The following is a 21,581-nucleotide window of genomic DNA, read 5'->3' as shown; positions in this document are numbered from 1 at the left end:
TCTGGGAAGAGTAAGGAAAACATTTGTTTCTTCTGATGAATAAGTATAACTCCTTTCATGTGACAATGGGAAGTACATAACCTTCAGCCTGTCTCATTTCTGCCTTTGACTTCCAGGGAGCTCAGAGCAAGGTTTGATACTCAATTGCAGATTTCCTCACTGACCTGCGGGAAGCAGTGTGGGGTGGGGAGAGAGCAAGGGCCCCAGGGCTGAAGATGAGGGCTGGGCACTCTAGGCCCCTGCTTACCCTGGTTCATCTTCCAGGCCTCTCTGAGCTGTAGTCCCATCTCTTGTGTAAAGGGGATAAGAATCAGGAGAACAATACCTATTTTACAGGACTGCTGCGAGACAATGCACACGTGAGATCACACTTTATAAATTGCTGAAAAAGTCACGTGAAAGTTGGTTATCAGCAGGCTAGGTTTTCTAACCTACCAATACTTGCATCTTATCTTTTAAACTTTGTTTCAATCGTTTTGCAGTTTTTACACCTGTGTCTCTTAATTTGCTGTGATCCTTTCTGGACGTATACAGAGTACAAATAAAGGACAAAATTATTCCTAGAGAGCAATCTCCCTGAGAGCAAAGAAAACATGTCTTTCACTTGTTCTGTATAATAACAATTTGCAATAGAAAAACGTTTAGCTATAGAAAGAACATCTGGCTTTCGTTCCTATTCGAAGGCCAAAGGAGGTACTTCGTACTGAATTATTAAAATAAGCTGAACTGTAGTACAGACTGAGAGAATGTCCAGAACGGGGCTTTTTGTTGGGCTTGTACAGATAATGATTGGTGATCTAGTCATTCATTCCTTCTTTCATTTATCAAAGCTTACACTGATGCCTACTAAGGTCCAGCCATGCTGCTGGACGCTGGAAAAACAAAGGCGACTGACCCAAACACCAATGCCCACTCTGAAGGTGCTCACACTGCAGGATGGAGGGTGGGTATGTAAAAAATAGTTCCTCTGGAGAATACTGCCTGGGGTGAACAGGAGAGGGTGGTATTAGGGGACACGTGCAATTTCTTTAGTCAGAAGAGCAGACAGGGTTCCAGGCAGAGAAAACATACAGGGTAGTCTCCTCAGGTAACCCCAAGTGGTTCAGTTGCTCAGAAAAGAAATGGGTTAGAGACTCAAAAAGACAAACAAGGATCAAACTAAGAAGAGCCTTGCAGCTTCGAAGGAGCCTGGATTTTGTTTGGGGGGCGGCGGGTGTAGTCAGTGAAAGATGCCTACGGCCAGGAAGTGAGGGCTTCGGGACATCACAGACATGACAGATAGACTGGCTCTTAGAAACATGGCTGCGTGTCATAAGTTGCAGTGTTTGGTGATTACTCTTCTTATGGAGACAGGACTTGGCTCTGCAGGTGGGGGCCGTCTGCTGCTGGAGGTATTCATATAGGGCCCGTATGAACATAGGCAACTGGGATGTTGAGAAGGGGCGTCAAGTTCCGGACCTGGGCTGGACTAAATGACCGCTAACGGTCCTTCCAAATCTGAGATTCCATGATTCTAAAGCAAGCCCGGAAGCTGAACTGGTGCTGCAGGCTGGGATCTGTGGTTGGGGAGCTGCCCTGGGCAGCAAATGGGTTAAGGCTCAAATAACTTTTATATATAAATTAATGTGTAGAGTTGAGAGCCAAATCTGTTCCATTAATTTTTCCATCCATTCCAGGAGCAGTTAGGTACACACCGTAAAGTTTATTTTGGTGCATGGTATACTTCACTCCATTAAAAATAAATTAATCAGCAAATTCCTGCCTGGCCCAGCTCTGGTTTATGTAAATAGTGCCCAGCTGTAATGAGTTACAAGGTGTTATTATCTCACACACACAGGAGGCTTCACTCTAGAGCTCCGTGTACAACAAAAGCATCTTAAATAAACTCAGAGAAGGCGGTTTGATTTGTAATGTTTTCACAGAAGTGAGATATACCTCACCCTTATAGAGTTTCTTTATATGACTCATTTTATAGCAAGTTAAATGAAGGAAGTTTGATGGGGGGAGGGGCAATATGGTTCTCCGCCCCCTTTCTTCAATTTAAAGAAAATTCCCCCAGAGATGACCCACACTCAGAGGGAGGAGGGGACTGGTCCTCAAGTGCGCAGACCAAGGTGGCTCTGCAGCCCATGCTCCTGCAGTTGGGAAGGGGGTGGAAGGCTGGGCATGGGGCTGGGTCCTGGGGCGGTGCAACGAAGCCAGGAAGCGTGTGTTCTCCTCTTCTTCCCTTCTCCCCAGTACCTCGTGTAAGGGGGGGACCAAGAGAGGAAGAGACAGCATGTTCCTCACCCAGTTCACTGGGAGTGTGTGTGACAAAGGGACCTTTCTCTCGAGGCCTCTTTCCAAATGACTCAGGATGTGACAAGCCCCCTGGCCACAGAGGCCTCCTGGGTCCCCAGGGTCGTGGCCTGGAAGGCTGTACCTTGGCCAGAACAGCGACATCTCCATGAACTGTAGGCAGAAGCAGCAGCAGAGACCCCCGAGCCTCCCCCCTCCCTGCCTCTAACTGAGCTGGGCAGTGCTCCTCAGCTCGTGGCATCCACCATCCCAGGTAAGTTGCTACAAGACCCAGGAATAAAGAGCCATGGCAGAGAGAAGTCTCTGTTTCTTTTAATGGCCAACTCAACCCCCACGGCTCAACGCTGGAGGACAGAGTGTAGTTACCAGTCTTGACTCAGCAGCATTACAAACTGCTCCTAGGCCACAGTGGGCCCTTGCGGGGGCAGGGGGTGTCCCCTTTCTAACCTACCCCCATTCCCTTCTGTGGCCTTTGGGAAAAGCTGTCAATCGCATGTTTCCTAGAGGGGACCTGGGGAGTGTGTGCAGGGGAGCTCTTGCTCAGGGCTTCTCTTGAGGGAGAGGACACCTTAGAAGGGCTAAGGGTTCTCCCAGCACCGTACCGTACCCCACCTAGTCAGACTCCTGGACGTACTAAGAGGAAAATCAACACAAATGGGGCCAGGCATTTGACAGATGCTGTTCAAAGGTCAGTTCAGGCCACTTCCTGCAGGATCCTGGGCCAAACAGCCACCTCTCTTCTGGCAGTTTCTCAGAGCTAGTTGGCCAGCTGTTCGGAGGGACCAACCCATCAAAGACCCTCATCGTTGTAAGTTGGGGAACGGGGCTTCAGGATGCTCTGAGGATTCTTCTCCACTAGAGGGCGCCAGCTCACCTCCCCTGTCAGAAGCAGATCCTCACCGTTCATGGAGTCCAGGTACTGTATCTGCAATCAGGAGAACAGGAAACAGGAAAGGGACAAGGGCAGGACAGACGTGAGATGGCATAAGGAACCAGCCTCCCAAAGGAGAGAACGGGGCGGGGGCATGAGGAGCTTCTGACCATCCCAGCTCCCAAGCCTGGGGCGGGGGGGTGGGGGGGTGGGGTAGTGGTCTCTGATCTCCCGGATTATTTCATTTAAGGGAGTTCGAAGAAACAAGTCACTAAGGAAGCTCTCTCAGGCTTTAGGGAATTCCGCACTGTGCCTCTGAATGGACAAATGTCTGACACACAAGCCCTGACTTTGTGGACCAGAAGAACTGTGTGTCTGATTGTCCATTCAGGGTGGCGATGTTACCCAAGGTGAGCCAATTCCCTTCTCTGAGATTTAAGTTCCCCTGTCTGAGAAAGGGGCCCATAATAGTAACGTGTACCCCACAAGATGAAGGACACTGCTAGTCACTGGAACTTAAAAAAAAAAAATGTGTATGCTTCTACTGTGCTCTAGTGGGCCCTGACCCCATGGTTAGTGGGACCCAGCTTCACCCCTCTAGGATGATTGAGGGAGTTTATCCCCCTGAACAATGCAGAGAGGGGACACCTGTGATGGAGAACAGGAGCAGCTGCAGGGAGGCATGGTCGGGCAGTTTTGCAAGAGGCAGGTGCTCTAACGAGTGGCAAGTCTTAGGCGATAAAGGCCACCTCTGGGAGGATTCCCAGGCTCCTGTTAGTACGGAGATGAATAAGGACAAATGCTTTCAAGTGCACAGGCAAGCTCTAGGGCGAGAGCTGGATCAGAGCAGGAGTCAGCACTGGATTCAGAAGATGAGGCTCCATTTGAGGGTGAGAGGGCAATTGGGGGGAAAGGACAGGTGGCAGGAGTCCAAAGGCCTCATCTTAGGCCTTGCATCAACTCCCTCTTCCAAGAATTCCTTCACTCCCACTGCTTTGTTTTTAGGCTGCAGACGCTTGCACTCACCCCCAGTCTCTCACACACACCTCAGGTCTGGATTTCCACATGTCTCCAGTGCAAGGAGATCAACTGACCTGTTATCTCACCTAAAAGCCACTCCTCTTTCCAATTACTCCATTTCTGTCCCGAATGCCACCACTATGCCCATCTCCTGGGTTGAAAATCTCAGCATGATCTCTGACTGGGTCTCAGGCCATCTACCAGACCAACTGGCATCAAGGCCCAGGACTAGCCTCCTGGCCTTCCCCGATCCACTCGGTCAGACTTAGTCCCTCCTTTCTTTAGCCTTTCATAGACTCTGCTCCTGCCTGTATACATTGCAGACTGACTTATTCCAGGGTTAGCCTTGTGCCTGACTGGCTTCCTTGCCAAATCATGAGCTGGATCCTTGAGGGCAGGACTGGGTCTTACTAATTTCTGCTTTCTCAACAGAGAGGCTGGTACAATAGGTGCTCAAAAGGTTTGCTGACAGAACTGGGTCCCCATCAGAGCTCGCTGCTTCCCTAAGAGCTCCGTCACTGTTTTCCTAGTGCCTGCCTCTCACTGGGGCAATCTGGGCCTTCTTATTGGTGTGGCAGCCCTTTCCTTCAGGGCCCTCGGAGAGGTCCCAGCTGTGCCCTTGTTGTGGCCCCTGGCACAAGCCCACCGCGGTAGATGGAAAAGTTGGGCTGGTCTCTCAGAAAACATAGCATTTGCTTTGCCAGTTGCTACTCCTGTCTGAGGGCGAGTCCAGTCAACAGTGTGAGTCTCAGAATTCTCTGTGGGTGGGGTCCTCTGGCCACAGTGCCTTCTTCCCGGCTCTGGCAGATTTGAAGAACGGTCAAACAGCAGTCCTGGCTTCTGGGGTTCTCTACCCTCTGAAGAGCCTTAGTATGTAGTTTTCCAGTAATCAACCAGCTGGGCCTGCTGGCACTGTCTTCTCCTTGGAGCCAGAGCCTGGCCTTCCCCTCCTGGCTGTTGGAGGCTTGAAGGGCGTGGACTCAGGTGAATAAGAGAATAACTGTGAGGTGAGGCCCCTTTGGCTCCAGGGGCCAGGCCCGTGAAGCAAAGGTGTGACTCATGGGACAGCCTGAGCTGATGAGCGGTCTGGAGCAGCTGAGGCCCCTAGTGGCTGCATGAATCACCCAGCTGGGGGCTCTAGACCAGCTGCACAGCCTGACTCACTGGGAGACCTACATGTGCCTCTTCCCTGCCACTCAGCTCCCTCATCTATAATGTATGGATTTCCCATCAATACAGGATCCGGGGGCAGAGAGAACAGGAGTGAATTCTTCCTGGGCTCGAGGAAAACTATGTAGTTAAGCAGTCCTCACCCTGGAGCTTTCTCTTGGACACTTTGGTGTCAGGGAGCCCTGGGCAGCCAGAGGGGTGAGGAATGAAGCAGGGGGACTCGGCTTGACGACAGATAGCACCCAGTGGGAAGAGGCTTACAGGATGTTGTGGAATGCTGCCTGGAGCCCAATCCTGTTGGAAGCCAGGAGCTGGAAACATGAATCCTGGGTGGGTACCTAAGGGGAGCTTCACTGCACCCCGTGCTGCTATCTTACAGGAGGACTGCGTGTGCCCAGGATCAGTATAGCACTGCGCACACAGCAGACAGCTGAATGTGCAGTGAATGAAAGACAACAGGTTTATAAAAGCAGCAGACTTCTCGGTGCCCTTTATTCTTCTATTCCTACTCCGTGACCCCTGACCTGGCTCATGGCTGGATCCACAGAAGGTGTTCTTGATCAGTGCCCACTGCTGACATGATCGGGTCAGAATTCCCTCAGACTGGACTCTGGGAACTCAACCTCTCATGATCCTCTGAAAGTCCAGCATCCACAGACCTCAGGAAGGACCTGTTGTCCAGGAGGCTCTGGAGGGGAGGGGAAGGACTGCTCACCTGTTTCCTCACATACTCCACCAACAATTCAAGTTGTCGAGGGTCTTCACATTTCTGGTTGAAGAAGGTTCTCCAGAGGGCAGCAGCCAGCCCACGATCATCTGAAAGGACCCCCTAGAATACACAGCACAAGTGTTCTTCTGGGGCATATGGCAGAGCCAGGATACAAAAGCTGGGGATACTGTGAACACGCTAGCAACACAAAATCAGCTCAGAGGGACCTTACAGATACCATGAGAGAAATGGGGCAGCTACTTGGTAGAGCTTGGAAGGGGTCTTCAGAGAGCATCTGGTCTGACCCTTTCATTTTATACAGGGGAAGAACATGGGACCCAGAGGGGCCAAGTGACTGGCTAATAAGGTTGATACAGAGATGGGGCACATGTCTGATGGACCTTCCTAGGCCACAACTCCCTCTACAGCCCACCCAGGCCCAGGCAACACCTGAGAGGCAGAGAAGAGAGATGGGAGCAGCAGTGGTTCCACTGCCGTCCACAAGGAATGGGCTTGGAGTACTGTGAGTATATATTTCTTCCCAAGAACAGAGGTGAGTGTAGGTTGCACCTTCTCCCCTGGTCCAAGGACACACATCTGCAAGGCAGCTAGCTCTTTAGCGATGAGAGCCAGGTACCTTGGCCTCAGTGTCACCCAGCTCTGGGCTGGCTATGGCTGGCCCAGCCTCTCCCTGCCTGTCCCTAAGCAGAGGAACAGGCTGTTCGGCAGGATTGCCATGGGCCACAGGGGAGCGCTCAGAGCCTGTGTGTGCCTAGCATTGGCTGTCCTGGCACAGAGGAGAGAGAGCTCTGTTGGGAAGCCCAAATATCACAGAGGCCTTCATCCTGGACTAGGACCATTTTCTAACTTGGAACTCTGAGGAGGGAGAGAGGAGGGTCTTGCTTCCTGGGCAAGGGTGACTAAAGGGAAAGGCCCTGAGAAGTTGCTCTGTCCAGGTGCCAAGGTAGTGTACGGAACCAGACAAAGTGCTGACTGGGGCTTGGAAGTCAGTTAGAAGACGGGATCAAGTCCTGGCCCTGCCAGTACCAAGCTCAGAGACTGTGGGCAATTTAATAAAGCTGAGTCTCGACCTTCTCATCTATTAAACAGAGACTAAAATGCCTGCCCTACTTAACAGCACCTTTGAATTATAAGAGATAACATAAAGGTGTTTTGTTAAGTGTAATATGTTAGGTACAAAGATTAGGAGCTTGTTTTGGCATGCAGCTGTGAATACAGTTGAAACAACAGTGAGATCTGGGGATCAGACCACCTGAGTTCAAATGGCAGCTCTGTCACTTGATAGCTATGTGGCCTTTGGAAAGCCACTAGCCCTTCCTGAGCCTCAGTTTCTCACAACCTAAACAAGCAAAATAAAACCTATCCCACAGAGTTGTGAGAATTAAGAGACAATGGCCATGAAAGGCTCTGTTAAGTGGTAAAGCATTACACAAAGAGCCAGGATCACTTATTCGATATCATGCTGTGGTCTGGCCCCCGAGGCACTGCAGTACATGAGGTCTGGCTTTAGGCCTGCTGCCAGGAAGGGCCATGTCCAGTATGGGGTACTGACAGTTTGGTGGAAAAACCATCCACCTGTCCCAAATGCCCCCTGCTAAACACCCCTACAATTCCAAGAGACTGTCCTGGCACAATGGCTGAGTCGGGAAAACCAGCTTCTTCCAGCAGATGGGGACAGGAGCCAAGGACAAGCTCAGGCACATCACTGTTCTCCAAGCTATTTGCTAACACAACAGCCTGCCTGTGTCTGAAGTGCCCTGGGCACATGCCGGAGTGCTGCTGGCAGCGACTCACATATGCTACACGAGAGGTAACAGGAGTGGGAGCGAGTGTTATAAGGACTTAGAAAATGAGCCCAGAGCGCAGGACAGCAAAAGCCCCGGGAGCCACGGCCTGCCGCAAACAGGCAGCCTTGGCGATGGGTGAGATGGCTGGGAAGGGCCAAGTCCATAATCAGTCAGAAGGAAAAGGATGACTCAGAACTCAGATTAACAATGATAGCAACCTGACTGTTCCAGACTGTCAGAGCTCCTTCACACACCTGGCTCCGATGGCGAGGTATGCCAGGAAGAACAGATGCTATTACCCTCGTTGTAAAAGTAAGTGCACTGAGGCTTAGAGCTTCTCTAGCTAACTGGTGGTAGGTTTGGAAACAGAATGCACTGGTGAGGTCAAGGGATGGCGCTGACTGGCTCTAGTCAGGATGCGGTACCTGGCACAGAGTGGGAGTGCAACACAAATGGCTGAATAAATCAACGAACCCAACTGCTGCCTTCTTTCCACCACACTTCTAGTAAGTCAGTGAAAACAAACTGGTCTGAGAAAGGAAGCGGGAAAGAAAAAGGGGTGCCTAGGAGGCAAAAATTAGTTTGCACAGCAATTTTCCCACAATCTACTGGGATGCCTACTTGTTTTCCCTCACGCTACAAAAAAAGCACCCTTCAGGAAATTGAGACACCTAGGTCTAGAGTAACCGAGAGGCAGCCAAAGGGACTGTCCTGGCCCTGGAGGACCCTGGTTATAGTTAAGAGTTTAAAGTGGTGGAGCCTCACTCAGTGAGGGCTGATCTGACACCACTACATGCTTAGCATGATGGTAAGAACACAGAGTCACAGTGATACGGTCACAGCTCACAAGCCGCTTGCAATCTAGTTGAAGGGACAAAGCTAGAGTACATCAAACAGCAGCACAGAATTAAATCCTGGAGAATGAACAAATGCTAATCTGTACAGGAGACTCTGAGGAATAGTCAAGACATGGATGGTTCCTCAATCTTCAGTCTTAGCTTCTATGAAAACTCCTCAGAGACCCTCCCAGTCCACACTAAGTACACCCACCCCGTTATTCTCTATCACTGTGCTCTATTTGTAATTAGATATTTATTTGCTTGTTTACTTATTTACGGCCTGTCTCTCCATTAAGAGATAAGCTCTGGTGGGGAAGAATCAGACCATGTTTGTTTTATTTACCAGCATATCCCCAGTGCATCACACATGGTAGGCACTTAATAAATACCTGTTAAATGGATGGATGGATATTGAAATTCAGGGTAAAAAAACACAGACCTAGAGAGGTCAGGGAAAGCTCTGTGGAGAAGGGGGCCTTAAGAATGGAGACTATTTGGAGAGCTACAGGACATTCTAAGCAAGAGAGAATAATATTAGTTCACTGAACATTTACAGAGAGAGTGCCTACAAAGTGCGAGACCCTGAAATCCTCAGGTTCAAAGCGGACAGCCTCAGCTACTGCCCCCCACACCTGGTTGTCCAAGACAGCCTCAATCAGACACGGCATATCTGTGGAGCAGTGAGGCAAATGGTCTCACTCAGAAAGAAGGTTACACACTGGAGGGCCGTGGGAGATAAAGGTGGACAGGACATGTCACAAATGGGGACAGTTCACAGAAGGCCTGGAAGTTCCATGGAGGAATTTGGACCTAATGAAGTAGAAAACAGGAAGGTTCCAAAAGTGTTCAGGGGTGGGGCACAATCCAAGCAAGATTCTAGGAAAAGGGTGCTGTAGAACAGCACTGTCCAATCGAACTTTCTGTGATGATGGAAACAATCTACAGCTGCACTGCCCAACACAGTAGCCACTACTAGCCACACACAAGTACTGAGCACCTGAAATGTAACCAGTGTGACTGAAGAACTGCATTTTCAATTTTAATGAATTTAAATCAAAACAGCCACATGTGGCTAGTACTAGAAAGCACAGCTCTAGAACCTTGTGACTGCCGGTGTGGCCTGCAGAATGGCTGCACATCCCCTACAGCTCGTGGGCCACGCAGAATCGCTGGCCTCACCTCAGACCTGCTGGGTCAGAATCTGAATTTTACCTAGGACCCCAGATGATCTGTATGCACACTAAAATATAAGAAAAACTGTTCCAGAATTACACCTTTAAATTACTTGGGGAACTTTTACAACTACAGATGCCCACCTACAGTTAAATCCAGAACTTCTGAGGGACAGGGCCCAAATAATGGTATTTCTAAAGCGTCCCAGGTAATTAGTCTATTTCCCAAACTTTCCCACTCTGAAAAGTCACCTGGTGTGCTTGTTGAAATACCAGGCCCCACTCCCATTGAGAATTGAAATATTTAGTGCAGTTCTCAATAATTAGATTTTAAAAGCACCCCAGGTGACTCTTGCGCTCAAGCATGTGTCTAAGATGGCTCTGCCAAGATGGATTTGGGATAGGGGGACAGAACATCTTTATTAATGTGGGTGAAAGGAAACAACTGAGCCATCTGCAATAAAGACCGCAAACAAATGCCAAGAGAAAGAAAATTATATTTCTTCAATTCTAAGCCTCATTCGTTTATATACTGTAAGGTTTCTGAAATCAGAATGTATCTAATTTAACAACTGATGCATAGATTTAAGCAGTGTTTCTCAATTCCCATCCCACAAAGCTCATATTGAATTAATGATGTATGCAGTATGCAGTCTTAATTGCTCTCTTATAACTGAGGATATTTAGTAGACTGGGAATTGGGAAACCTCAATTTTAACTAGTCCTATGACCCTAAGCAAATCATTTAACTAAATTTTTCTGTAAGCTCATGTCCTGGCTTTAATTATTATCTTCAGGGTGATAACATTTCCTCCGGCCTGAACTCTAGTTTCTTACTTTCATCCTTTATGCATTTCTTCCCTTCTTCACTCTTCACCTGCCATGTGCCAAGCACCATGCCAGGCAACAGAAACACAGAGTAGACACTGCAACTACACAGGAGAGATCCTCACCCAGTGGGGTGACAGTTAATGCTAATGCAGCAAGTGCTGTGGAGCCCAGGAAGGGCAGAAGCCATTGAGCCTGGGGAAAGTTCTTGGGCCTGCGTCCCAGAAGGGGTGATGCTTGCATTAAATCTGAAGGTAACCACAAAATGAACATAAAAGCACATGGTTTGTTAAAAAGATGAGGTATGATGAATCCTGGTGGTATGCATACAGGTTCATTACACCATTCTTTTGCCTTTTCCATGTGTCTGAAATTTCTATAACAGTTGAGGAGAAAAAGATGAGAGAGATGCCACAACATGGATGAATCTTGAAGACATTATGCTAAGTGAAATAAGCCAATCAGAAAAGAACAAAAACTGTATGACTCCACTTATATGAGGTACTTAGAGTAGTCAAAACCATAGAGACAGAAAGCAGAAGAGTGGTTCCCAGGGGCTGGGGGGAGGAGAGAATAGGAGAATAGTGTTTAACGGGTACAGAGTTTCAATTTGGGAAGATCAGGAAAAGTCCTGGAGATGGATGGTGGTGATGGCTGCTCAACAGTGTGAATGTACTTAATGCCACTAAAATGTACACTTAAAAATGGTAAATTTTATGTTATGTAAATTTTATAATAAAAAATGAGATAGATCTAAATGTTCTCATGTAGAAGGATACCCAAGATATATTGCTCAGTGAAAAAAGCAAGTTGCAGAATAGTAGTATATGCAGTGTAACTTACATTTGCATGAAGGAAATAAATACATAGGTGCTTGTGTATGCACGGTAACACTTATAAGGACACCCAATAAACTATTAACAAAGTTTTCCTCTGGGACAGAGAATTGGGCAGGAGAGGAAAGGGCCCTTTTATTTTTTATTTCAACCATTTATGCACAGTTTTATGAATTTTTTAAATGAGTATGTATTGCTTTTATAATTAAACCCCCCAAAAAAGTGTGTGATTTGACCGTGATGTTGATGTGTGCATGTCTTCCTCTCTCTGAACGCATCTGGGGCTGAGACTGTGACTGATTTGCCTTTGTCCCTCCATCCAGCACTCCACAGGCACTCAATAAATGCAGACTAGTTGAATGATCTGACCATATTACATAGTGCTTTCTTTCTCAAGTACTAGGCAAACTGCTGGGCACACTCATTCTAGTTGCTGAGTCAGTGAAGGTGAGGAAACAGTAAAATACTAAGCCATAATGGCAGGCAGTGATGGTGGCCCCTGAAGCTTCTCTCAGAGGCTCTCATCAAATGCCTTTGTTGGGGGAGGCCACTGTTCTGCCTAAGGCCTGGTAAATAAGCTTACCTCATCATATCCCAAGATCGCCACATAGAAATTATTTGTCATAAGCATCATGTTCTTCTTCAGGATATAGGAATTAACCTACAGAAACAAAATGGCAAAAACAAAAGTATGAAAGAAAGGAAAAAACCAAAAAGTATGATTTTTGGCTCTTAACTTAGCAGAACAGAGAGAGAGGGCCCCTAACAGGTCAAACTGCCTGTCCATCCTCATTTCCCTGATCTGTCAGGACTCTCCCCAATTTGACAGCTTCTTTTAGATTCTGGTCCCAAATTATACAAAGCAGTAACTCAGTTTTATAAACTGAGCCCCAACTACACGTCGGGCTTTGTGCTAGATACTATGAACACAAATTAAAAGAAACATTTCTTGACTGGAGGAGCACACAGTCTAGTAAAAACAGACATGTAGAAAATAATCACACTGCAATGTACTGCCTCATATCCTATCCCAAAGGTGGTGAGTGATAAATACATTTTAGTACAATGGTCTCCACTTGGTGAGGCTGGGAAGAATTCTCTAGGAGGTAATGTTTAAGTGGACCTCAGAGGAGGAGGAGTCTGACAAGAGAGGGTTGGGGGGAGGAAAGAGGACATTCTAGACACAGGGAATAAGCTGTACAAAGTGCAGGGGCAGGAAAGAAAATGGGGAGTGCCAGGGAGGGCGAATGGGCAGGAACACTGGAAAGGTAGGTTGGAACCAGGTTAGGAAATGTCTTAAGGGCTACTCAAAGGAGCTTGTTGTAGTGAAAGGACAAAAGAAGGAAGTGGTCAGAGGTGGGAAGAGGAGGAAGAGAGGCAGGGCTGTGAGTGAGATGCTGAGGAGAAAGGTGGGCCCCTGAGGCTGTGGACAGGAGGGGAGAATAAGACGGGCTGCAGAAGTAAGACTGTTAATGTGAATGGACTGTTTTAGAAATGCAATGCCAGTGAGACCGTGGAGACTCAGGTAGAACTCCTCTCAGAGAATAGCCAGTGAGCCTTCAGAACCTAGAGTGCAGTTCACGGAATCTCTTCAATAGGATAAAACTTTGACCTCCGGGAATATGCGAAAGGAAAGGGTACCATATTTCATTCCTCTCTGGGATCCCAGCAGAAAACCTGGTGTAATGTGTAATACATAGAAAGGACTCGTTGACTATTTAAACTGACAAGTTTTAGAAACACCCCGAAGTCATCTGGAACTTTACATGGAGAATAAGATTTGTGCTTAACAACCATGACCACTGCCCACCATCATCACCTCCATTTACTGAGCACCTGTTATGGGCCAGATGCTTTATGGACATCATCTCCTCTAACTGTCACTGGGGCTCAGAGAGGCAGATATGCTATAGTCATGCTTTTAAAGACAGAAAACTGAGACTCAGACAGGTGAAGTGACTTGCTCTAGATCCCACAGCAAATTAGTGATAAATCCTCCAGGTCAGTCTGAATCCAAAGTCCATGTGCCTGACATTCCATCAGGTTCCTGCCTGCAGGAAGATAATTTTACTTTGGATCATAAATTAAGTACTGAATGATTTCATCCTGTGGTTCATAACTGGTCTCTGAAGGAGGGCAGAAAGGAGTAGTGAAAGGATCTGGATTTAGTCAGAAAACTGGGTTCAAGTCATAATTCTGCTGTATACATAGGACGTGATCTTGGGCAAGTCAAGTAACCACTCTGAGTCTATGTCCTTGTCTTTTAAATGCCCTATACAGAGGGCTGGTTTGTAGAGCAAATGAATTAGCATGTACTTCATTCACTCATTCATTCATTCACTCCACAATGTACACTGAAAGCCTTGGTAAGCTGCAAAGTGCTCTGCAAATGCAAGGAATTATGAGTAATACCTTCTGGTTTGTTTATATAAAACTAAAACCAGCTCCAATACTTTATAGTCATGGACAATTTTCAAAAAGCGAAAGAGAACTGTGAAGCTCAAGACTGGAAAATGTGAGATTGGATGCAGCTGCTTGTGTAATCCGTGACCTTTCCCACCCCACCTTCACCCTAGGCCAAAACAGCCATCCATCCTCTGTGTTCCCAGAGCTTTCTGTCTACACTTCTCCTGGGCACACAACACAGTTTAGAGTTGCTTTTGTACCTGTCTCTCCCACTAGTTTGTGAGCTGCTCAAAGGTCATAAGAAACTCTGTCCGATGAATCTCAGCACCCCTGACACCTAGGCCAGGGCCTGGTCAGAGCAGGGTTTAAGACTGGCATGCTGAAGACTGAATCCTCACAAGGCCTGAGTACCACACGTAGTGTGTTCTATCCAACAACATCCTTTTGTTGGTTTCCTTTTTTTACTGCTGACTACCTTCCATGTTTCTGAAATTTCAGAACTGCCGAACTTCTTACTGCACCATCTTTCAGAATGGGCTAAGGTAAAAGAAGAGTCAAGGAACAAGCCAGAGCCAGAGTTAATTCCTTCTGTAATGAGAGGATGGGACTACAATCCAGATCTGTTGATGCCCATCTTGGGGCTCTCCCTACTCCCATACTAGTCGTTCTCCTAACTGTGCAAGAAGAACCAGAGCCACAGAAGGACAATGTCAGAGAAGTCAAGCACAAAGGCAGCATCTCTCAGAGGTAAGCATTCACTGAACCTGCTCAGCAGAGCTGGCTTATACAAGCCAGTAAGCTTTAGAGCTGGAAGGGCCCTCAGAGATCACCTAGCTCATCCCTTTGAGGAAATGGTAAACTGAGACCCAAAAGGGGAAGGGACTTGTTCTCCAGGTCACAAGAACCTGGTTTCTGGATGAATGCTTTCCCTATTTCACCATCTGCAGGGCATTTCCAAAGATCACCAGCACGTTAATCTGCAAATTTCAATTCCGGCTTTCCAACAAGGCTCCTTTACATACAAACATACTTTCTCCTCTTGGGATGCACCTGCATTCTGGCTGGCTATTGCCCAGAAAGAATGGAGAGCAGGAGTAGAATTCCTTATTAGCAAGGATCCTCTGCCTCCTGGTCCTATATTCTAACTTCAGTGACCTGTAAGCTGCCTCTCCCCCTCACCTCTAGCTGAGAGATGGCAAGCTGCCACAGCTAGACATGGTTTTCAGATATCATCACCCAGGCTGGATTAGATCATGAAAAGGGCCCTTCCTGGAAGAGGGTGGAAGCTCCATCAGTGCAGACACATGATCTGCAGGCAACAGGTGAGGGTAAGTGAGAGCAGCTTCCTGAACTACTGGACTCGCCCTGAAGGGCCCTTCTAGCCAGCCCAGCAGCCAAGGGGAGCTGGATATTCCCTCTGGTGAACCTCTGTTGTGATCTTATTCCCTCACTTAAGCTTCTGTTTGCTGGTGCGCAGGTTCTGTGTCCTCACTGCCAGATAATTCCATATGGAGCACCCTGCCCATGAATACACAGATGGACAAACCGGATGAGACACTCTCCCCAGTTAGCACTGGGTTGCTCTCTTATTAAGCTCTTATCCTTTCCATAATGCTTTGCTTTTTATTAAAAACCCATACATAGGGCTTCCCTGGTGGCGCAGTGGTTGAGAATCCGCCTGCCAATGCAGGGCACACGGGTTCGAGCCCTGGTCTGGGGAGATCCCACACGCCACGGAGCAGCTGGGCCCGTGAGCCACAACTACTGAGCCTGCGCGTCTGGAGCCTGGGCTCCGCAACAAGAGAGGCCGCGATACTGAGAGGCCCGCGCACCGCGATGAAGAGTGGCCCCCGCTTGCCGCAACTAGAGAAAGCCCTCGCACAGAAACGAAGACCCAACACAGCCAAAAATATAAATAAATAAAATTTTTTAAAAAACCAAAAATCAAAACAACAACAACAAAAAAACCCATACATAAGGGGTTTCCCTGGTGGCGCGGTGGTTAAGAGTCCGCCTGCCAACGCAGGGCACACAGGTTCGAGCCCTGGTCCAGGAAGATCCCACATGCCGCAGAGCAACTAAGCCCGTGCGCCACAACTTCTGAGCCTGCGCTCTAGAGCCCGCGAGCCACAACTACTGAAGCCTGCGTGCCTAGAGTCCATGCTCCGCAACAAGAGAAGCCATCGCAATGAGAAGCCCTCGCACCGCAACAAAGAGTAGCCCCCACTCGCCGCAACTAGAGAAAGCCCATGCACAGCAACAAAGACCCAACGCGGCCATAAATAAATAAATAAATAAATAAACTCTATTAAAAACAAAACAAAACCCATACATGTAGCACCACCACAAGGAAAAGTTTCCTTTTATATCAGTTACTCATATTTTCCCATTTATTTAAGCTATTAAAATTCATGCAGATATTTATAAGCCATCAGGATTTGGTGACTGGTATTACTGAATGTTTAATAATAAACTAAACAGAAGAAATCAGAGGGTTAAATGATGACTGCAATTCCTGTAATGACTTAATTAAATTTTTATTGAGTACATAAACTATGATGTCATTTCTAGCCAACCATGGGTCTGCTTTCCTAGCATGTCACAGGGTGGGAGCACTCAATAGGAGGCGAGGCTAAACGAGCAGCAAGTCTCGGCCGAAATGGGGAGGGGAGCAAGGCTCATGTGGCACACTCAATAAATTATCCGTTCATTTTTAAACAAAGTCCACAAGTTATAATATATTTGCCATGCACTTTTTATTACATAATAAAAATGTTACCTTAAGGATTACTTAACACATACTACAGATGTTATAGCAGAGGCAGGCACAAGGGGCAAAGAAAACAAACATGAGCAGGCCAGGGACAGGTCCTGGAGTTTACATCCCAGGGGGAACAGCACAGTATATTAAAAAGGGAATGCAAAAATGGTCAGGGAGGGGGGCATACAAGAGTTCAGGGTTACTAATCAGCAGATTAATGAATGAGACAACCAACGGGGAACACAAGTAAAGCAATAATGAATCTTGCAAGGCACATGTTTAATTAATGTAGTATTCTCAAGGAGGAGTATTTGCTTTAAAGAGATGCCAGTTCATTTGAGGCCAATTCGCTGCCCTCTTTCCCCTTTTCCCTGTTGCTGCTCTTAAAGACATTTACGTGACTGCTTAACAGAGGAACCAGATTATGTGGACGGAGGGCCTGACGGAGGATCAAGTTTAAACTCCTCTGTGAGCTCTGTAAGGTTTTTCATGATCCGTTCTTGGTCGTCTTTCCTGCCTCACCTCCTCCCACCTCCCCACTTTTATCTCACCCTCAGTCAGAGTAAACTATGTGCAATTTCCACAAACATGTCATGCTCTCTTATAGCTCTCAAGCACACTGCTGCCAGGAATCCTTCTCCCTTCTTTATCCACTGGGATGCTAACTCCTTCTTATCCTCTAAGACATAACTTACAAATTATATCTTCTGAAAAGCCTCCTCTCTCCCCAGTCTACAAAAGTGTCTCAGAAACAGTTCCCATAATTCACTGTTTACCATGTGCCAAGAACTACGCTAAGAGCTTTATACATATGAGCTCACTTAATCCTTCCCAGTGACTCTCTGAAATAGGTGCTATTACTGTCCCCACTTTAGAGAAGAGGAACTGGTGTTTGGGAAGGTTAAGGTTATACAGCTAGGAAATAGTGGGTCAAGATTAGAATACAGAGCAGTTCAATTCCATTGCTTATCTATGTTGGAACAAACACCATAAATAATGTGGCTGCCCTTTCATATGCCCTATACCTCAGGTTACCTGTAGAGGCTGGGCGAATGCTACTATGGTCTTGGGTAAACACAACGCAGATATTCCCAATCACAATGGTAGCTAGAGATGGGCTACGAGATGGGTGATCAGTGGCCAATTACTAATACGTCATACATTTCTAGCATAAGCTAAGCCCCACTCCTGAGTAAACTGGAGGGAACAAAGTATAATTATGGTGTAGGAGGGAAGAATGGAAGAAGGTTGGTATGGGTAACACAAGAACTGATGAGAATGAAGATAAGAATAAACTTTAAGGCTACTGAGGCAAAGCTGCTAACAGTAGCAGGCTAATAAGGATTTGTTGCAATGAGTGAATGATAAAGCGTGCCTAGAGTTGCTGACTGAAGCCTAAGGAATATATCAAATTCACCATAGGGCTACAACGCAGCCCAAAAGATGGCAGGTCAGGTTTTAGTTGTCTTTCTAGGGGTTAGTAATGACATCAGCAACACTTTGCAACGTCAGCACCATGGGCTACAGTCACTGCATGCATGGCAATTACTAGTGTGCACTGAACATCAGCCAGTCTATTTAAATTTAATGTTAGAAATGAGCTCACTGTGCAACATTATATGAAATACACAGAAACGGGTGAAAGTAGATAGAAAGAGAGAAGGGCACATGGAGAGACCAAATACACATGTGTGCATGTAACTCACTCGCATTATGACTAAAAGACCTACTGAGGATCCTTCAGCAATGATCACAAAATACAACAAATAAAACTCTCTGTGTGCGTGCGTGTGCATTTGGTAGGTCCAGAGAAAACTGTGTTAACACCAAGAAGAAAGAAAAGGAAAAATAATAAAATATGAAAAGATGGACAATTCCTTTTCCTTTTTTTAGAAAATGATGTGAACATATGAGTAGAGCATGTTCCAGCTGTGATGAAAAGCCAACCTAAACAAGGCATGAGATAATCCTTACATCTCATTTTAATAAATCACTTCAAACTTTTAATGCACCAGAGAGGCTTGCTACATTGAAAGGCCTTTAAAAATACTTTTCCTTATTATTTATTTATTTATGTGTTTTGAAAGTCCCAGTTTTATTGCTTGGGATCTGAATATTCGAGATCTGCATAGCTTGATAAGGTCCTGAAAAACAAGGTACGTGGTTGTAACTTTCTCAACCTTAATTTCTAAATGGTTACAAAGCACAGGAGCCTTTTCCTCAGGCTTGGAAAACAGCAAAGCAAGAGATGGCTGTCCTTGGAAATTACAGTCATTTACCCTCTTAACAAGGCATTCAAACATATCAGTAAGCCCGTAATCACCTTGAAAAGAAGCTGATGAGGTATATTAAGGTCCTGGGAAGATCAAACTATCACGCCAAGTTCATTTTCTTCCATGCCAAGACATACAGCTAAGAGGGAGATAGCTCTAATCTACTCTGATTTCCGAAGTTTTTGATTGCATCCCACAGGACAAGTCTCATGCGCTGTTGTCCCAATTCTATAAACAAGGAAACAGAAGCTCAAAAATGTTGAGTAACTTGCCCCAAAGTCACACCCTGCTTGTGTGCTAGCAGTGTTGGAATTTTTATCTCAGACAGCTGGCACCTCAATCTAGTGTCTTCTCTACACTGTCACACCTTTCTGCTTTTGATGAGTCATATCAGAAATGGAGAATCACATAAGCAAAAACTGCTAATTTCAGTACGCTGGAAAACAAAAGTAAAATGGAAATGACCCTGAAGTGTTGAAAAATCATCCTAGAAACTGAGATGAGATTCAACAAGGTCAGATGCACAGTAGCATGTCTAGGCCAAAATAAATAAATAAGTAACAGGATGAAGGAAGGGTCTGACTACGTGGTCGTAATTAAGACCTAGAGCAAATCCCTGATCATGAGCTGATAAATGAGAAATGTGAAAAGGTAATCATAATTGAATACATCAAAAGAAATGCAATATACAAAGCTCAGAAAGTTTTCCTTCCTCTATTATTGTAATAGTCAAGAGTCTTTGTTTTAGCTACAGTACTTAAGAATAAACATGAAGAAACCAGAGGAATTTCAATGAAGAATGTCAGATTGGAATGATCACATTGGGTTGGCACTGGTTACAAGCCAGGACAGTCGATTCTATGGCCAACAGGAACACCCAGAGGCCGTTCCATGGGTTGGCCTGGTTGCTTACATCATCAGCCTCAATGGATCAGTAGATCTTGGAAGTATTCTGATACTGTCTAAGGTGAAAATCACTCACTCTCTCAGCATCCCTTCCTTAGAGCCTTCCTACTCCTCTCCAACTCCATGTGAGTTAGTAGCCTGCTGATCCTAGAACCATGTCCCCTCATCACAGAGAGGGGCCCAGAGTCCAAGCTAATCTAATGAGACTCGTTTCTGAGTAGAAACATCCAAAGATAAAAGACAGCTAAAATTGGATCATCCCAAAGAGATTACTAAATTCCTATTACTAATACTAGGATCCCTGAGCTTCCTTGTATCTTTCCTTCCTGAGGCCTGCTGTTAAACTCTCCTTTCCATTCTGTGAGCTTTAGTTAGCCCCCAATGAACTCCTTTGTTTGCTTAAATTAGCTGCAGACTCTGTTGCTTGCAATCAATGGATATACTGTCATTCATCAACTCAATAAAACCTCTCCATAATAATAACATTAGCTAACAATTAACATTTGTTGAATGCCTACCATGTGCCAGAAACTATATTAAAAACTTTATATGTGTTATCTCTTTAATTTTCACAATAATCCTAAAAAGGGGGTGTTATTGTCATTTTATAGAAAAGGAATCACTCCATTTTCTGTGAAGTCTTTCAAGCTCCCCAAAGCTTACTGCTTTTTCCTTCACATGGTTTTTAATATTTCCACCAGGAAGATGCACTGTATTATTTTAATAATCTGTTTACAGGTTGCCCCCTCCCCCCCCACTGCATTAGAGCATGAGCTCCTTGAGGGCAAAGATGGCACACTGCTCAGCACATGTCTGTAGAATGAATCGATATAATATTTCCTGTCATAATTACCTCTTGTATTATTGATGCCCACGTACTTTTTACAAATTTTAAGAAAGCTCCCTGAATACAAGGATTTGGGAAGGGGTTGAGCAACTCTGTATACATGCTGCTACTGTTTTCATGGTTTTCAAACACAACTCTGCTCTAGCCAGAAGAGGTTCAACTCCTGTCCTTTTAGTCTGTTTTCACACGGCCTCTGAAACTCCACACCTCTCTCAAAGCAATCTCTTCCACTGAAAAAAGTTTCAAGACCACTTCTAGTTCCACTACTACCATCTAATAGAGTTCTAGATTTGGAGGCAAAATACATACACAAGGGAATTCCCTGGTGGTCCAGTGGTTAGGACTCCACACTCTCACTGCGGAGGGCCTAGGTTCAGTCCCTGGTCAGGGAACTAAGATCCCACAAGCCGCACGGTGCAGCCAAAAAAAAATAAAAATTAAAAAACAAACAAACAAAGAACCCAAAATACATACACAAGCAGTTTCAAGTAAAAAGGAGACTTTATGACTGAAAAGAGAAGGAACTTCATGATTGCCAGGGTAAGAAAACACAAAGTGGGCAACTGAGTTTTCCTCTCTCATTAGTCACTCTAACAAGATAATAGCCAACTAACTCTCTGATGTGAACAGATCAAACATTAACAGACCTTTGATCCCTGCCTGCTCTATAACAAGTACTATGGAAGAATAATTAGGAAACTAAGAAGTGCTTTTCTGCTTATATTTCCAAGTTTAAGAAAGGACTTAATGCCCTGCAAACAAGTGCCAATGCATGAAAGTTTTGATCAGGATTTGCTTTTCTGTCGTTAAATACAAGATTTGGAAAGTGAAAACAGT

At 46.0% G+C, this 21,581-nt stretch overlaps 1 protein-coding gene across 1 annotated transcript in view; it reads right to left on the bottom strand.

Moving 5' to 3' along the window:
• Window positions 1-2,590: 2,590 nt before the first annotated feature.
• Window positions 2,591-21,581, bottom strand: part of LOC132348993 (ubiquinol-cytochrome-c reductase complex assembly factor 1) — a 92,271-nt gene continuing 73,280 nt past the window's right edge. The window contains exons 8-10 of the mRNA XM_059897057.1: window positions 12,135-12,212; window positions 6,075-6,188; window positions 2,591-3,223 (exon numbers count right to left, since the gene is read on the bottom strand). Coding sequence (XP_059753040.1) covers window positions 3,089-3,223; window positions 6,075-6,188; window positions 12,135-12,212 — 327 coding nt within the window. The 3' untranslated portion in view covers window positions 2,591-3,088. The remainder of the gene's footprint in view (window positions 3,224-6,074; window positions 6,189-12,134; window positions 12,213-21,581) is intronic.

The sequence above is a fragment of the Balaenoptera ricei genome, chromosome 15 (genome assembly GCF_028023285.1).
Source record: "Balaenoptera ricei isolate mBalRic1 chromosome 15, mBalRic1.hap2, whole genome shotgun sequence".
NCBI classification, from domain to species: Eukaryota; Metazoa; Chordata; class Mammalia; order Artiodactyla; family Balaenopteridae; genus Balaenoptera; species Balaenoptera ricei.
This window is presented reverse-complemented; position numbering and strand designations above follow the sequence as displayed.